The 19,954-nt window shown below is 28.2% G+C and overlaps 1 protein-coding gene across 2 annotated transcripts in view; it reads right to left on the reverse strand.

The window, feature by feature from the left end:
• The window catches only part of LOC136978872 (forkhead box protein K1-like), a 67,587-nt gene that overhangs the window by 16,106 nt on the left and 31,527 nt on the right, over nucleotides 1–19,954 (reverse strand). For both annotated transcript variants that reach the window (XM_067274694.1, XM_067274695.1), the window contains exon 2: nucleotides 3,913–4,104. In XM_067274694.1, the coding sequence (XP_067130795.1) occupies nucleotides 3,913–4,104 (192 nt within the window). The remainder of the gene's footprint in view (nucleotides 1–3,912; nucleotides 4,105–19,954) is intronic.

Genomic DNA, 19,954 nt, shown 5'->3' on the forward strand with positions numbered 1-19,954 from the left:
ATCGTGTAAAATAAAACAAAATATAACAAACATTTTTAACATAAACACAAATGAAACATAATTAGAATTAATGAGTGTTGACTCTCCCAGGTTTTCTCCTATTAAACAACTTCATATAATAATATTCTATATGATCTTAGAAGATTTGTGTTCTTGCATTTGAGTTTATAAAATAGGTGCTCTTTCTTACACATTCTATATACAATGTTCCATTTTGTAGTTTGGTTTGCCTGATGACGGCCATCTAAAATGATTGAAAATATTGGCGTGCATGCTATTAGAGCTGTTAAAGGTGTGGAAGTTTAAAGTGTATGCTATATTTTGTAGAAAATTCTAGTTTCGATACTCAGTTATTCTATTTTTGATATTCACTGTCTTAAATTTATGGTCACATAAAGAAAAGTTATTGCATTGACGGCAGTACAAGAATATTTGTCTTACATGCATGTAAGAAATTGACTAAATATTCACTTTTCAGCACTAAAGCTTTACAATTCATCTTCACAGACAGAAATATTAAATTCCATATAACAAAGATTTAAACTTCAAAATACATTCTAAAGAATAAAAAATAAAATTTTAAATTATCGTCTTTAAACAAAGTTTGAAAAGAGGGTTGTACATAACCATAAATAAGTGTAAAGTATGCTCTACTAAAGTAGCATTATTATTTATTTCTTAAGAATAACTTGACATTGTATTGAGGTTAAGAGAGAGGCAAACTTTCGATTGCCTAGCATACAGACCTCTTGGTGAAGTCATCAGCACACAGTGGAGGCAAATACTAGCTTAGGTGGGGTGCACATATTGCAACAACAGATTTTGCTTCATTTTTTACTCACATCCCTCTTCTGTGTACAATTCACCATTACCATTGCCTCCCTTTCCCCATTTGTGCAATTGTATGTTCAATAAATGTCAATTAACAACAAAATATTCCAAAATAAATCAATTATTATGTATGGGCAAACACTCGGATGACTTCTCCCCTACATCAGCATTCAACACTCTCCTGACTCAATGTCTTCATGCCACTTTACCTGTTACTATAGGCAGACTGTAGCTGTGTGGAGATAGATGGGTTGTTTCTCTGAGCCATGAATGTCAACAGAAATTGTAATTCAAGGCTTTCTTTGGCTATATCTTTGAGAAGCTAAATGTTTACTCTGAAATTGCATCCATAATATGTGCAAAAAAAGAAAGACTTACATACTATATCCATCTGACTTTGGCCTGCCTCCAATCTTCTGATGGCTCTCCATTGAAATTCATCCTAAAGATGTTATCTTGATAGAATTATCAATAAATCTACTATTCCAGAAAGTGTATTTGCACAACCAGAACACTAATTAAGAAACATCTCTAAAATAGCCCTTTTTATAATGGATTCATTTGCAGAAATCTTACTAATGTCATTTATTCGAAGTCATCTTCGTATCATCTCTCTATTTCTAATGTAACACACCTAGTTTATTGTATTTTCAGTGTTTTGTTAAAAAATAATTATACTTTTTTACTGTTTTCTTTATAATATATATATATATATATTTTAAAACTGATTAAAATATTAATGGAAAATTGCTTTTGCCCACTTATTCTAACTTCTTCAGTTTACATTGCATTCGAAATTAAAAGAGAATTTGGATATTTAGGTTTCAAGTATTATACATTCTAAAACTGCACAGTACTTTTTCTAATTAGTTGAAAATAAATTATTTGCAAAAATTAATTTAATTTAAATTAATTTATAAAATATTGGCAAGTAGCATTAACTGAAAAAGTAAGCAAAAGTAATTTTTTAATTACATCTTTACTTAAAGTTATACTTACTTAACACTGCTTTATCATATTTGTATACTAATAATTTATATATCTGTTAAGGTCGACAAATTTAAATCATTTAAAAAACCACAATATATTTCCATTTATGGTTAGTAAGTGGTGTCGTTCGTAAAATAATTTTCATTCTTAAATAATGAAAACTCCAAATAAAGCACTTTTTTAAAGTCAAAATATAATCTTTAAAATGATAAAAATTTTGTCAAATATGTATTTCTTTTTGTACATATATTCATGGATATTCAAATTTGCTTAATTAATTAATTTATTAGACAAAAAGCCAGAATTGTCGTAGACTTTTTTCTTTTCTTTTCTTCCCTTCTCCTTACTTTTATTCATATGGTAATTAAGCTAATATTAATTTAAGTCCCTAATTTAAATGATATAAAAATATAATATTTATTTCAGAATCAAGAATGTTACTTGTGATCACCTATTAATTCACTATTCATTCACACAAATCAGTACCTTTTAGTCGATACTTTTATTAAAGTTCTAGTGTAATTTTCATGTAATATTCATTGTTTTTATTATACTTTAATGAGGTTATATCTACGTGAGTATTTGTTTGAATGTACATATTTTATTTAAAGACAATAACGTTAAATATAACAGTTAAAAAAAAAACTCCAGTTATAAATCCGAAGCTAACTATTTCATGAAAATTTGTAACAATGGCACCTTTATACACTAAATTCATCTATCGTAATGTAAGTTATACTTTATGATAAAAAACCCGCAAAAGTATTTTTATTGTAACATTTTAAACAGACTGCCTTCATCAGAAAATACTTATACATAAAGAAAATAAGTAGAACAAACAATTATATTGTTCTATAAATTATTTGTTCTATTTATTTCATTTTTTTTTTGTATGGAAGTTGTTGTCTCTGATGAAGGCAATGCAGTGAAATTGTTCAAACTTAATAAGAAAAATCTTTGTTTTTTGTTGCTTTTCTATCGTAGTGTAATTTTATAAACTGAAGTAACAAAGGTCACAAATAATATTATTGATATTTAATTGTGTGTTAAAAATTGTTCTTTGAAAATCTGGAATATAAACTTCAAGTTTAGACAAAACCATATGGACAAGAACTTTTCTAAAGAATAATATACAAATAATACTAAATTAATTTAGTAATGAAAAGCAAACAACAGAATATTTTAATCTGTAAAAATATTTAATTTTATACATTAAATATCAGGAATAAAACCAAATTGAAATATTTTATCAATAAGTTCCAGATAAATTTGACTTATAAATATCAAAAGAATCATTAGATATACAAATCTATGCAGAGAATTTGACTTTATATGAATAGAGAAAATGATTATAGTGGTGTTTTTCAGTCAATAATTGAAGGATTCAGGTAAGCATCATAATGAAAGTTTAGAGAAAATGGAAAATTAAACATCTGGAGAAATTTTCTTTAATCAGAATAAAAGTACATGTTATAGTAAAAAGTTCATATAATATTTAAATTGAATATATTGCTGCTTAGTTGTTAGCATGTATTGTAATATACTGTTAATAAACTGGAACTATTCAATTAACAATGATAAGCACAAAATAACACCTTTCTTACTAATTCCAGCAATGTTTATTCTGAATTACAAATGCTTTTGGTTGCATTTGGAAGCCTTCTTCAAGTAAAAAGTCATTTATCAGACATTCAAAGGTTTTTCGAATGTCTATAAATGGAACATTTCTGGAATAAGTAAGAAAAGTGTTATTTTGTGAACATCAGTGTTATAACGTACTAATGGGAATGCACTTACCATCTTTTACATGTGAATTCTTCAATTATATTCCTAATTTTTATCAAAGTGTATAAATATAGACAATTGAATATATTTAAATTATCTACATTCTGTCCAAAATGAAAATTTTAAGTATACAGAAAACTTTTAAATTCAGACATCGTATAATATATACCTTGCATTGTGGCATACGCTATACTCATATCAAGTAATTTTGTAAATTTAAAACTACTTTAGATATTTCAAATATTTCAATTTATTACTATATTATACATTGTATTAATATATGAAAAAATATAATAAAAGAAATACCTGATAGTGCCGGTCGGTGAAGGAACGGGACTAATGAAATTTGATTCTAGTTCTGGTATGTTGATTTTTAATGGTGCCATAGGCTTGTGCCTTGGGGATTCGGGGAGGTGAGGATGGACTGGTGAATTGGTCTCGTCAACCAAAGATTGGAACATTATTTTTATATTAGTACTTGGAAATCGGAACATACAACTATAAAAGAAAAAAAAATAAAGATAAGAGAATTGCATATTTAAAACTTAATATACTAATGAAATCATACGTATTAAATTAAACTGTACAAGTTGTAATTTACTGTAATAAACTTCTAATATAAAAATCTTTGATTAAAAATTTACTCAGAAATTTGAATTCTGAAATTCTACAAATAATTACTGTATTATGAAAGAAATACAAAAGTGACAACATTGAAGTTAATTCTATCCTTACAACTATTACCGTGCTATGAATATTACATAAATAACTGATAATTACTTTTACTTATTTTTTTAAAATGAATTTGATATAAAAAATACCAAACAACATAAAATAAAATTGCTATTTATAAAAATAAACTAGAAAAATTTAGAATTATAAATCAATAGCAGTATGTGATATAACAGAAAATGCGCTGTCCTTACGCTCCTCTTAAATACACTACACCAGTGACAGAGGACCTTTTCCGAAGGTAGGTCAAAATTGAATTTGAAATATCAAATTGCATATCAAACATTTAATTTGAGTAATTAAAAAGTAATGTAATATGCTTACAAATTTTACTTGATGTAACTTTTTAATTTACATCAGAAAAATAATAATAAATTCTATATAAGTGAAAAGAAAATGTGATTATAATACGACCAAATGTTTCAATGAATGGGAAATCTGTTGCTGCTTATTTGATATAAATCAGTTTAGATATAATTTTTCTATCCGAGGTTCATAATTAGTGCCCTTCAAGACTTTTACAACAGCTTTAGGATCTTGCTTAATGTCTTGCTTTTACATTATATATAAAAAAATATTTGAAAGGTTTTTAAAACTTTGTATAATTTATAAAAACCTAACACGGTACTTTCTAAACATTCAATACAGATACCTTAAAATTGTTACACAGGTCATGGGTTGCCATTGCTGCACTATACTCTTGCTAATCCAACCATTCCTTACACAGGATAGTGCTAAATTAGCAAGAGTTCCAGACTACCATGTGTATATAGGCCTGCCAAAAGGCAAGGAATGACTATTCTTTTTGGAGGCAAGACGACAAATAATAGTGTGATGACATGCAATTAACATAAAACCCAAGTAAATAGGAAGACAGGATGTGTAACATGACTAACATTTTCGTGGAAACATAAGCATGTAGGCAATTACACTGGGGATTATGTCAGATAACTGAGAAGCCAGATTAGAAAAAGAGTGAACTGTAATATTTTTATCAAGAATTCTTTTTAAATATTTTATTATGTAATAAATTAAGCTGATTATGTTTATATCAATGTTTCATTACTTAAATTTATATAATATTTTTAATTTAATTATTAAAACCACATATTACTAATAGTAGTTTACAAGAGTCATTATCATTTTTAGATAATTTTGACTTATTTTAAGATCTGGAATGGAACTGTATTTTAAATAGAAGAATTTAACAATTTTCCTAATTTCACACAGTTTATCTAAAGTTCAAAAACACATCTAATTGAAAACATTAAAAAAATGCATTGATGAAAGCACAAAGTAAAAATCATTTTCTTATGAGAATAATAATACTCTGTTTTTTTTAAACTTTTAAAATCCTATAACATAATTTAAGTTTCTAGAAGATAAGGAAACATGTAAGGAAGCTCCTCAAACATAAATCCAATTAAAACTGATTTTCTCAAAAAGAAATTTTGTTCCAAGAAAAACAATTTAAATTGGATAAGTTCATAAATCATCAAATAAAAACTGGATTAATTTTTGTCATTCTGTATTTCCAAATTCTAGAATGAAAGCAAAAGTCTTGATAACTGTTTAGACTCTAATTATTGTTAGGCCTGGATGAGAAAAGAGAAAGAAGACTTAAAACAGTCTTTTAACTTTTTAAGAAATAAATGAAATAGTCATGGAAACAATATATTAAAAAGCTTCTTGCCTGTATTATTAGTTACTATGACTAATGAACAGACTTATTACACACCCAGCCTATATAATTAACTTAACCAAAATGCATTTCGGTCTTACTGGCCCTTATCAATTGGATGGCATACAAGAAACAGAATATATGATGATGATTGATAAGGGTTGGTAAGGCTGAAATGCATTTTGGTTAAGTTAATTAAATAGGCTGGGTGTGTAATAAGTCTGTTCATTAGTCATAGTAACTAAGTAGTTTTTTTGTAGTCATGGAAACCTTTTTTAAATTTTCTTTTTTTACTTAAAACTCCTCATCTAGATTCAATGAAAAATAGTTCTAGCTATATTGGTTAATCATTAAGAAAACACCGAATAGTACGTTTTTAATTTAGTCAATGTAAAATCAATATCTTATAATGTTTTGAGAGATCCTAACTTTAGTTTTTTAATTTCAATTCCTTAAATGGATCTTTATAAAGAAAGTATACAGTTATCGAAATGCATAAACTATAATATCATTCAAATGTTTTTATATCTCAGTCAATAAATTCTACTGTATTTAAAACAATATATTTTTTTAAACAATGAATTCTCTTTACATGATGAACAGAAGATAACATTTTACCAGTAATATTTTCATTATCTTAATTAAGACAATATAATTATTTATTCTCAATGCTATACACCAGGGGTGGCCAACTTTTGTGCACATAAGATCTACTTTTTATCGTAAAAATGTGTCGCGATCGACTTGTTGTCATAGGCATAGTCTAAGTGGGGAAGGGGAAGTGTGAAATACATACTATGTTTATACACTGTTTCAGTATGAAGTGCACTCACTGCTTATGAGTCGAGTCATAACTGCATGCATACAGTTGCATGCATACAAATATAATACATTAAGTCAAGACATCGCTAGCGATCGACCAAAATTGGCTTGGCGATCGACCAATCGATCGTGATCGACTTGTTGGCCACCCCTGCTATACACTATATATTTTAAGATCATTTTTATCAAAGATAAAATGTTTTTTTGAGGCAAATAATGTCTAATCTTTAGATCTGAAGACTAAATACATATCAAATTAAGAACTGCCATTTCAAACGTTTGAATTATAAATAGAACAAATTGCTAAACATGGGGAATAATGCCTTTAAGGTGTCTTTTAAAGGCAACTGTCTCCTATTCAGGCATTACAGACATGGAGAAAACCCAGAAAACTCCACATGGCCAGTCCGTCTAGACAAGGCACAAACCCACGACTGAACTTTCAGTGTTCAGGGAATGGGAACTGTTCTGGATTTAAATTAGCAATTTAAATCCAGAAAATTGCATATATAAACTGCAGAATATTTTGCAAACTTTCTGCAAGTTTGATCATTGAGCATTTACATAGCAAAAAACATTTAATCTTTAATAAAAACAGACTTCTTAGAATGAATAGCATGCAAAATTAAGAATACATCTATGGAGTCACTCACAAACACCAATATAATTATGTAAATATAGATAATGTAACAAAGTAAAAACTATTCAGCAATCACTAAAAACTCTTTGTAAGACTAGACACCAACCAAATGCCGAAACTCTATCGGGCTAGTTTAAGGCTAATTGCTAAATGAATTACGTACCAATTTTGCTCTAGAGGTAAGCGTTAGGCGCCATCTCGTATTAACTCTTTGTATTTGAAAATTCTACTTTTCTTATCTGTTAAAATATTTCACAGCTAAAACTCTTCCTTTAAATATACATTATATATATATATATATATATATATATAATGTATAATGTGTATATATATATATATCTTTTGAAATAACTATTACTTTATCATGAGATATTTTAAATTGAATTTCTCCTCAAAAATTACTTTAAATTTGATATTATCATCATCATTATCATTATAAAATGTAATATATTTATCTTTTGAAAAGTTTAATTGTGTAGAATGCAAGGTAATATATTTTTAAATTGAAATAAGAATTTAACTTAAATATATATGTCTAACATTAGAACAATGTATAATTTTGATTATGATGACAACTAAAAACAATTTATGTTCAGTTCTCATTAAAATAAAATGTTCAATGAAACCAATATATTGCATCAAATTCAATATAATATAAGAAAGTATTCATTCAAATAAACTATACTATGCATTTTCCAAAGAAATAATGTAAAGCAATGTCATATAATATAATTACATTTATTTCCAGAACTGAGTAACTGAAGCAATTAATAATATTGTTTATTTATATTAATAATAATAGTAATAAATTAATAATTAACAATTAATGATGATGTTTATTAGAAAATTTACAATGTTTTAATATTTTAATTAACTCTATTATGAAAATTCTATTCTCACTTATATTTTTCCTCTTACGGATTTGTTTTTAATGTTTCTGAACTTCCTCATCTTTTTAGAAATTATTGACACAATGAATTGCAATTCAAATTATATATTATTTATTTAATATCTTTTAACATTAGAAATGTTTTACAAATTCTATCATACAATGAAAGACCATTCGTGGTATGTTTTAATATTAAAATCAATTATTATAATTTAATTATAAATTATGTCTGTTTATAAATAAGCAAATTATATAATTAAAATCAATTGTTTCATGTTAAGAATATTCAAAGAAATAATATAATTTCATTTTTATAATATGGATTTAAAAAATAGAGGAATTATTCCAATTATGATACCTATGGACAATAAACACAGTTTCAATGATTCCTCAATCACTAGTATAAAAGAAAAAAGTGCTTTAGATAGCATTGTGTGTTGGCCACCTTTAACCCAAAGATTATCATCAGATATTCATTTGAAAGGGGTCAAAGTAGACACCGAAATCATATAGAAGTGGTCACTAAAGAAAGAACAGAGATTTGTAGAAATACAGATCTATGCCACAATACACAACTCATATGATATACCTGAAGTGGCCAAACTGCAGCTCTTCTAGACTCTTATTGTGGCTCCTAAACTCTAGCCATACCCCTTATTACTTCGGGGTAGGGTTCTGATTTTGTGCTATTCCTCTATATATAATATATAAGTTATATATAAAATACTGTTCCAATACGGGATGCGGCTCTCACATATTTCTGATATGTGATATATAGATCCTAACATGATAACAGAAATTAGAAATACTTATACAAATTGGTCTCTAAACTACACATGATGATACAAAATAGATTCTAACCTACCTAACCTAAGAGTTAAATGTAAATGGTACAAGAGTGCTTTCTGTTAAATAAATCTATTTTATATCAACAATATGTAGATTTTAAAATACAGTGTAATTTTTAAAAAGATTATTTTTATATGTTCGACGATTCTTAAACGTGTATTCTGCAAACTCTTTCCGCAAGTTCACATCTTAGAAAAATGTCATTATTTTTAATCTATTCACTAATGTATTTAAAAAAATACAAATTGAATAGTATAATATACAATATATTACTTCACAAACACTATTATATTTTTATTTATTAATAAAATATAATTTCAGTAAAAGGTTTATCTTCATCACATTAACTACAATTACTAATTTACAAGGATCAACGGTGTAACTTTGTTTATTAACAACTATAGTTCATTTAATCTTCAATTTGTTATATAATTCCACTTTTGTAAAGACATTATTCAATTTTTTTCAGAGGGATTTTTCAAAAAAGAAAAAATTGAAAAAGATATCATCACTCAATGTTTTATCATCTAGAATTTTGAAAGAAATTCTAACTTAAATAATTTGAGCATTTGGCATCTAACCAAAGAACATAGGGCGCAGTTTCCATTCTCTCCGACGGAACCGAATACATAATTTCCTATTTAGATACATTACTTGGATTTATATTAGACTTTTTAAATAAATGAACTGAAGTGAAAATACTTTAAAATAATTATTTTATTTTTAATAACATTTCTGACTAATTAAACTATATGTGACCAATTTTTTTTTAAACATCTTTCATCTATCTTCATGATAAATATTTATCCTTTGATCTTAACAAACAACTGCTCTTTCCTATTTTTCCATTGTTTACAAACGTTTCAACTATTTAAACACGTGTCAAAAGAGCATCGTCTCATTTGTTGAGAGCTATTTTTATAAAACACCCGAACGATACGTCATAATTAACGTGACAGCCAATTAGCATACGGGAGGAGGGGGAGGAAAATGTATTCAAATTCAAATCAATGGACTGGAAACGTTTTAAAAATCCAATAAAATTTGAAAATATCTTCCATTCACGTGAAATACTTGAACACAATAACGCCATCTGCTGTGAATAATATGTAATAACTGTTTAAAAACACGGCTAAAACACACAGTAGAACGTTTCTAAATTACGCAACTAGTTCTAAAAAGCATAAAAATAATGCACTTTACGTTTTTATAATCGCTTAAAAGCTCTTGATACATACTTTTTAAGAGCCACGAGAACATACTGATACACACAAATTTATTAATTTACAGAATTTGTTAACGCACCGAAGTGGCTTGCACAATATTCTACCAAAAATACACGACGCATTCATTAAATTCATTAGCATAGACGTAAAACAAGTTACGGCATATTATGCAATCGGAAAAAACACGATATAATTAGTTAAAATTTAAAAAAAAAAGGTGCACATTTTTTCCATAAATTAGATACACAAAAAAAAACACCGAATTCGCGTTTATTACGTGGCAAACAGACAAACAAACCAGAAAGAGAGGGGGGGAAAGTCCGCCAAAATGGTTATTTTTCTAGAGGGAAAGAGCACGCGCTTATTGTGCAGACATTCTTCTCACAGCGAAATTATGGCAATAGTCCAGAAGCGAGACAACAAAGTATTGAGATGTTGGCAATAGTTCAATATCAAGCCACTAACTACAACTCCATATCAGGATTGATGACGCCAGTCATCCAGATCCGGTTCGTAACTTAACCGTTAAGTGCGTCAGGTTAGCAAAACCAGATATCAAAATATGAGACAAAGGGAAGAGCTTTACGACCCCGTACGACTTTCCGTTGTATCGGGAGTCCCCCCCTCTTCTTCTTCTTTCCGAGTATCATCATCATCATCGTCGTCGTCATTGTTGTTGTTGTTGTTGTTGTTTTTGCGACCGAGCTTCCGGCTTCCCGAACGAGTTTCGTAGAAACAAAATGGGCAACATAACGTTGTCGGCCCGTCTTTTAAGAATAGAAATGCCGCGCACGAGATTGCCACGTGACCTGTGTTAAGTAACATAGTGTTTAAAGTCGCACGGAGATAAACAAATCATTAAAAACCACGCAGCGCCGGTCTTGTTTTTTTTTATTTTAGATATTTTTTCCACGCGAGGCTTTTGTAACAAATGCAGAAATTAATACCGTCTGAGAATACCGTTTCGCCTTAAAAACTGGATAAAACGTAAGACGTGGCATATATTTTATGAACGTTTAATATAAGTTAAATAATATAACGGACTTTAAAAAAAAGGCTTAATTTTAGTAAAAATCACTTCAGCTTTAGTAAAATACGAGCTGGAAATGTGGAGAGTCTGGCGAGTGCCGCGTTAAAAAACGTAAAAACAAATAAGCGAACAGTAATTGTTAAAATACAAGCGAAGGACACGTGAAGGTTTCGTCGACGATAGAAGAGCAATAACGATGAAAACGGCGGGATTTCACGAAAGAATATTCGTTTCCGATCACCTCCAAACGTAAACGCTAAAAAGCAAACATGTGCACTCTACATCGACCTTGAAACACGCAAGCCGAGGAAAGAGAGAAACTAGTGATTTATGGCCAGGGTGAAGATCGCAGCCTTCACCTTCAACACGTATAAACGTATTGTGCACATCCGCCCCGATGCACGAAAATTATCGATTTCCCTACGAATTCGACGCTTTGTGGGTATGCCGATGCAACCATTAACGTGGACGCAAGGGGGACCGAAATCTAACGCAAACACGAATAAACAAACTCTAAAGGGCTTGTTACTATGGTGATAGACGGGGAAAACTCCGCCCCGAACTGATCGATATGGGACGACCGGACACGCTGAAGCTACCAACAAAAATGCCAACAGGGCGTTGTTTCTTAACCGTTTTGTATTTTTCTCTCTTATACGCAACCTTAAAAAAAGAAAAAAAAACCATTTAAAATTTTAAAATGTATAATTTAAACAATGGTTTTCTGGTATACAAACACTTAACACTCGTGTTTTTCTGATCAAACGATAAATTTCTCATTGTTAGAAACGACCTTTGAGCCACGTAAGAAGAAAAAAAAACCCACGTGTCTTTTCGGAAATTACCGCTAAAGTACTGTTTTCTGGATAAATAAACTAAACTGAAGCGGTTATTAGTTTACAAAGGAAAAAGTAGTGTCAACAAATCTGCGTCGTACACGTACTCGGCTTCACCAAGTGCAGGGAGATGTTACATAAGACAACAGGAACAAGGTCACAGCATGCTTCGCAACTTCCTATGTTATAACTTCGCTACTCGAAGAAGGGAAGAGAAAAAAAAACAAAGTTGTTTTCTACTGTTTAACCGGCGTCGTATGACACTATTTTTTTTCCGAAATAGATCTCGAATTATTAAAAATTAACGAATTAAACGGGATTTCTGATAGGAAGAGAGGAAGGAGGAGAGTTGGAGGAGTGAGAATACTTTGCAAATTTTGTTTTGTTTACGAGAAACGGATTGATCAAAAGCAGTCTTACTTGACCTCGTTAACTGAAGTGGGAGGGTAAAGCAGGTTGTTTACAGTACAGAAAAAAGGTGCACGTTTCGAAAACACAATGCACCGATATTCTAAAGGAAATTTGTTTAGTCTAGGGTTTTCTCAATGAAATGGTCTTTACCTTCTTCCTTTTGGGGAGGGGACAAAAAAAGGAGGAGGAAAAAAATTAACAATAATAAATGTTATTTTCATTAAAACACGTCTTTATTACGCAAGAAAATATCCCACTCGCACGTTTATTTGTATTTAAAAAAAAATAACTGATAAAAACAGAATAAGTAGTTTTATTGGAGAGAGAATATATAAATCATACTAATTACACGTTTAACTGATTGTACTGTACTTTAATCCGTTCAATTAGAAAATATTAAATTATACGGTTGCTGAATTATGACGAAAGACATGATTTTTTTAAATCAAATATATATATAGACAAAATATAAGCTAATTTGTATACAGAAAAAGGTTATTAACAAGCTCTGATAAATCAATTTTTTTTAAAATAAAGACAATAAATAAATAAAATTTATTATTATATATTAAAAGTAATAATACAATTAGAATTTATGACATTTAAAAAACTACAAAAACTAGATTTAATGTGTATAATAAAAGGAAAAAATGGCGATACATAAACTTGAATTTTATCATAATTTACGTATTATTTGTGTAATAAACAAGGCAATCGTTACACAGTATAACTGAAATTATATAATTTTGGTGATTATATTTATAAAATCGCCCTGATTATAACGTTATGTAATTACTTTAATACTATAATAAGCTTGAAAATTCTTATTTACACGTAGTACATTCGGCAATTTAAGTTCATATTCTTTATGTATTGAAAATGGCACATCTAAGCTTTAGAATGGAGAATTATTTTTTCACATATTCTTCACTTTATAAGGATTTAATACCTCGAATACCAGGTAAAAACAAGAAACTGCATATTCATAAAGAGGTATTCAGAATATTAAACATTTAATTTTAATATTCTAAATTTTACTAACATAAAATAAAACATATTAACTTTATTTTTTATGGAAGTAATGACTCATGAATCATCTCTGAAATTCTAATTAATGGTAATTTCCTATAACACAGTACATTTAGCTAGCCATGGGCGTTAAGTTTACTGCTTGATGCCTCGTGTGAATATTTAATATATACTGTATATATATTAATAATACTTCAATAAAACGACAGAACAATATATTTATTGCTAATAGAAAAATTTAAATTCCATGAGAGTTATAAACAAAGTTATTTTATAGTATTTTATGCTTTGCAGGAATTCAGTAATCCAATCCGGAATACAAATAGTACTGATGCTATTTTCTGTATTCTGTTCCAAATCGTATTTTGTAAGCTAATGCCGATCCAAGGAAACGATTCTCGTTAAAATTTCACTTGATTCCTACAAAAGCATTACAGAAGTATAATACTCCTTGTAATTACAATTAACGGCAATGTATATTCTGCGACATGAAACGGCTATTAAGATATTGAAAAGCAGTTAAATTATTTATTCAGACTATTAACATATCTGATGGTTTTAAAAATGGAACGAGTAACGTTGATCAATTTATCGGAATGGCTCTAAATACTCTACGGCATGGTCAATTCGTAGGCGTCACGTTTATTGATCCTATGGTTGAATCGTGTTTTGTTATAAATACTATTTTTTATAGATCATTAATAGATAATTCCCGCCATGAAAACTGCACATTAAAACGCTATGAATCTTTTGAGCCTTTCAAGTTGAATTTTAAGTAATTTTTTTATTATTATTTTACAACAGATTTTCAGCGTTATTTTAATTTCGGGGGCATTACGCTCTTTCAATATATTTCAACGGTCCCTCTACTGTGAGAGACGATCGAATTAATGAATGAGTCGCTTAAACGAAGCGTTGTAGATTACCGAAATATATACAAGAAATTAAAAAAAAGACCGTTAAAATAGAAATCTGAAGCAAAAACACTATATGAAGAGCAAAATTTTCTACGAAGATCAATAAATTGTCGCTTCGCGAGCTTACAAAACCATAATTTTTATGCCACAATCAGAACGAGTGGGAGGAGAAATCGAGTCTTGTATCTCCGAAGCCCGAGCTGGAACCCTTGTATTATATAATATTAGTCTATAAAATCAATTTATGTAATTTCAAATGAATAAAGGGAGAAGCATATGTGATAAACCAAAGAGTGCCATCAGAAGATATAGAGGGACCAGAGAGGCCTTAGCCCCAGGGAACGTGATCACTCTGCAAATATTGGGAATGATTCTAGATTCAGATAAAAGAGCAAACAGAGCCTCAAACACTAAGAAAGCCCAAAAATTGAGTGTTTTGTGTATGAATGCGATTGAAAGAAGTTAATTTGCAAAAAGACCGGGTCCTATCTCACTTCGCTGGGATCGTTATTAAATCACATTGAGAGATATCTACGTGGTTGCAACTCGATCAATAAATATTTTCAACGCCTTTGATCCGTGCTTTACCAGTAAATCTCAATTACTCCGACAATATAATATGCAAATTACAATTCAACGAGCGCTCTCTACACCGAATTTCTTCAATATATGTTAAATTTTCGATGAAAATGCAAGTAATCTAATTCCTACTTATCAAAATTTATTTATATTTTCACAAAGTTTTACAATGAACGAATTGCATCATCACATCATCATCATCATCATCAAAATCTTGAAAATTTTACAAGGATTATCCATGCCGATAATAAAGTATAAGCGTTAAAATCAATTAAATCTAAGACTTCTACGTGCTTCTTATCGTTACGTCACACAATATTACGAGAGTCATGTGATGCCACACGCCACGATAATATTCTAATTAGCAAATATTTATATAGTCACTTAGTTATTTCATAATGTAAACCTTCCTACATTTTAAATCCAGTTACAGAATTCTGTTTCCATTGTGCTAAGTTTCTTATGCAACTATTCCTTCTAAGCGCTGGTGCTGATGATCCATAGAATAGTACCACATGCAATAAAAAATCTTAAAAAAAAAAATAGAACCACGCGTAAGGATCATTCATAAAATAGTATTCTACGAGTTTTTATCGTCTATAGTAGAATCACGGACGATGATAACCTACAGAAAATTATCTTAGATGAGGTAACTCACGGACGATAATAATCTTACAAGCATAGTGCCACGGGCAATAAGTGCCATGAAATAAATAATTTAGATGATAATCTATAGAGCGTAACCATAAACAATGGTAATCTGTAGAATATAAATATGAACTTTGTAGCTTTGTACGCTTAACAATATTTCAAGTTTCTTGACATTTTCTAATTTGCCTCAAGCTCATTTACATGGTAGGAGAACACAACAACCGCAGTTTTCCTTTTAGAAAACACGAATGACCTTTGGATAATTCCGAAAATATTTATTTATTTTTTTCTTTTCAGGGGTGCAAAGGTCATCGAAAAAATAAAAAAATTTTCCAGCAAAGCATTTTACATTGTTTAAGCAGTCTGCCACGGCGCTGAAACTATTAAAAAATTGTAAAGTTCTTCAAAGAAATTATTATAATTATAATTTTAACATGTAAAAATAAATTAATTCAATAACAAATTTGCGTAATAAACTAATTAAGGAACGGACATTTGAATTTACTTAACAAGCAATCGATAAACGAAGATTAAAGAAAGTTATCGAAAAGCGAAAAAATAATAATAATAATAATAAATGGCGCTCGACGAGTGAAGAACTGTTATAAAACTCCAATAAAAAGAAACTTAAAAAGGAGAAGAAGAAGAGGGGGGAAAAAGATAAACAAATAATCGGTTTTATAGAAAAATCGATATAAATTGTTTTTACAATAATATTTAAATACAAAATAACATTTTATTTAGATTAAAATCTTATCGATGGTTCCAAAGTGCATCGGTTTTCATAAAAATGATACGAGGGCAAGGACACTGATATTTGTTTTTTTCTTTAAATGTAAACATTTAGAAACTTTCCTTACTACAAAACACAATTTATTGTAATATTTACAATGAACTGAAGTTTTAATTTTCTTATTTTTTAAGAAAGAAAATTATGTAATTACATATAATTTCAATGAAATGATACGGAGTAGAAAAAATTCTCTTCGATACAAACATTTTCCTTTTCTCTTATCCGTCTTCATTTAACTTTTATACATTTTTAGGATCAAGGACGAAGGATTTTCGTAAACAAGCTTTATAAATAGTAAAAGTCGGTTTAATAATTTAATTCGAAAACCAATCTTTCTCCAGAAAAACATTAATCTTTTTTTTAAATATTTCTAAATTTTATTTTAAAAATTTGCATTCTCTTCCAAGCAAAAATCATAGAAATTTAATTCCAGAATAAATTAAAGAAAGGATTTTTAAATATTTAAAATAGTGATTATACTTTTTACTACTTTTTCAAATTAAAAAAACAACTGAAACTATCCAAAAATAATTTTTTTTTTAAATAAAAATCACTTTCTACTAATTCAAAATAAGTATATATATATATATATTTAAATTAATTATTTTATATTTTAAACTTATGTCATAATATTATTTTCATTTATCATTTTCCTGTTTCTATTTATAATACTATCAATATTTTATTTACTAAAATCTGGGTGTTTGTTTCTTGTATCTTTACTGATATTTTAATGATTGATTGATAAATTCAACTTTAATTTAAAGATGTGTTTAAAAATAAAATCAAGAAGCAATTTCTTTATTTTATTTTCATACTAAAGAGAGTATTTTTTTTTTTTCTTTCTTTCTTTTCTTTTTATTAACTATTCTATCAAAACCATTTAAAGTACAATATAAAAGCAGTGAAACGGGATATAAATCAAAGCGTAAACACAAATAACTCTGTTCATTTTAATTAATTTATTTTAAAATATTCACAAATTAGCAAGTCTCTAAGCCAACTTAAGTGGCATTAAGTATTGGTTTACACTTAAAAAGAAAAGTTAAATAATAGAATATTTCCTTTTAATTAGAACTCATTTTGCTTTCTTTATCAGTTATTATCTGAATTAGCTTATATTATTATGTAGATACAAAGGAATATTTTCTGATAAGATAATCACTCTCATCGACTCTTGTTTACAAGAAAGGTGTATAATAATTACATGAAAATTTCTGTTATATTTAATGAGTTTAGAGCACACACAAAAAAAAAATATATATACAGTATATATATATATATTAAAAACATATATTTAAATTTTAATCATCAATAAATATTAAACTTGTATATGCTACATAATGATGGCGTATAGCTTATTCAAAATGATTTCTTACTATATAGGAAGTGTTTATATACAAATTCCAAATACAAAAACAAATTTCATAAATTGCTTTACTATAGAGTTTATTAACACACTTTAAGATAAACTTTAACTTACTCCAGAAAAACAAATTGAATATATCAAATATAAAACAAGAATTTTGCAATATTCCTTTCATGTTTCGGAGTAGTGGGTATAAATTTCGTTTGTCAGATCGTCGGAAAAAGATTCCACTTGCAAGAATTTATATTTTATAGGAATGAATTTTTAAAATAGTTTTTCTATTTATCTTTCTATTTATATTTCTGGATAATTTTTTTTTTTCTTTTCTTTTTGTACACTAGAGATTAGTTTACACAGGCAATAAAATTATGAGGACAATGAATATCAAGGACAGATTAACAAATCATCTTTGCCATTCACCAAAGTCATGAGAGGTTGATAGGGATGATCTTTGGCACTTTGCAGTCGTTTTAATTTTGTCATCTTTGTTCACTAGACTTAGACATAATAAAGTAAAAATTAATAAAGGTTTTGAAGATAATCTTAGTCAAATTTTGCAAAGCATACATTTCCGTAGGAAAGCTGCTATAATTTACATAATATAAATATCAATTAAGATTTAAGAAATTGAAGAAAATACAGAGAAATCAGATAATAATAAACGGCAATATAAAAATATTAGTCGAGTAATTTCTTACGTACGTCAGTAATTTTGGCATAAAATACGCAAATAATTTTATTGCGAAGATTTCAAGTGTTAAAATATGAAATTATTGATACTATATTGCATAAATAAATTTAAAATCTTTCTTTTGAATGATTGACAGATTAAAGAAACCTTTAACCTGCCAAAAATGCTGACAATTAGTTTTTATCTTTTTACTTTACTTAATATTACTACTAACAATAATTATCAAATTTTTATTCCAGTCATACTGTATCTGTTATTCTAATCAGAACTTTTTGTAGATAATCTGCTTCATTTTCATTTTATCAACTAATTTTTGGATAATATTTACATCAGTAATATATAATTAACAGAAATTATAAGTTATATGAAGTTTTTTAATTTCATAATTTAGGACAAATCGTTTAATTTAAAAGTATTAATGAGAGTATTTATATAATGAAAATATATTTTTTTATCATCTTGTAGAGATGATATACAAGTGTGAAACAAGTTAACACAAAACACCATAAATATTAATAGAACTTGTCTAAACATTCAGCAACAATCCTTTTTTTTTTAGTTGGATAGTTACATCTATAAGGAAACATTTATCTATTGCATGGACGTTATCATACTTGCTCTTGTAAGGCTCGTGCAGTATATAAGGTATTTTCTGATTTCTTGGAGTCCAAAAAAATGTTCTCTCTCAATCCTGATGCGTTTATGGGGCTAGGAAATATGTTTTGTGTTGGAAAACCTCACAGGATGTCTTGTTCACTTTTAATGTAAAAAAAAGGAGAGTTTATGTGATTGCGTATACTGTCCGTCAGAATTGAGAGAGAAGATAAGATTTGGCATGGAATAACAGATATTTAAAGAAGTTAGTGTCAGAATCCAGATTACGTTTCTGTTAAAACACCTGAAAGCCTGAAACTACTTGGGATTATGAAATGATATTTAATTGGTCTTCAAAAAAGTAGATAAGTATAGATGTTGAAGTCACTGGAGAAGTGAACTTGTTTGTGGCTTCAATATTAAATAATTCATATCTGTGTTAAATAAATATGTTACCTTATTTAATATTGAACCAGTAACAAGTACTGAACATGCAACATATTTGTATGTATGTAATATGTATATATAATCTATATACATACAGGATTTTCATACAAGTGTATATATATATTATGGAAATTGATGCCCATTATAAACTCATAAAGGATG

Source organism: Centruroides vittatus, unplaced genomic scaffold (assembly GCF_030686945.1).
Source record: "Centruroides vittatus isolate TY-2023 unplaced genomic scaffold, ASM3068694v2 contig_559, whole genome shotgun sequence".
Classification (NCBI taxonomy): domain Eukaryota; kingdom Metazoa; phylum Arthropoda; class Arachnida; order Scorpiones; family Buthidae; genus Centruroides; species Centruroides vittatus.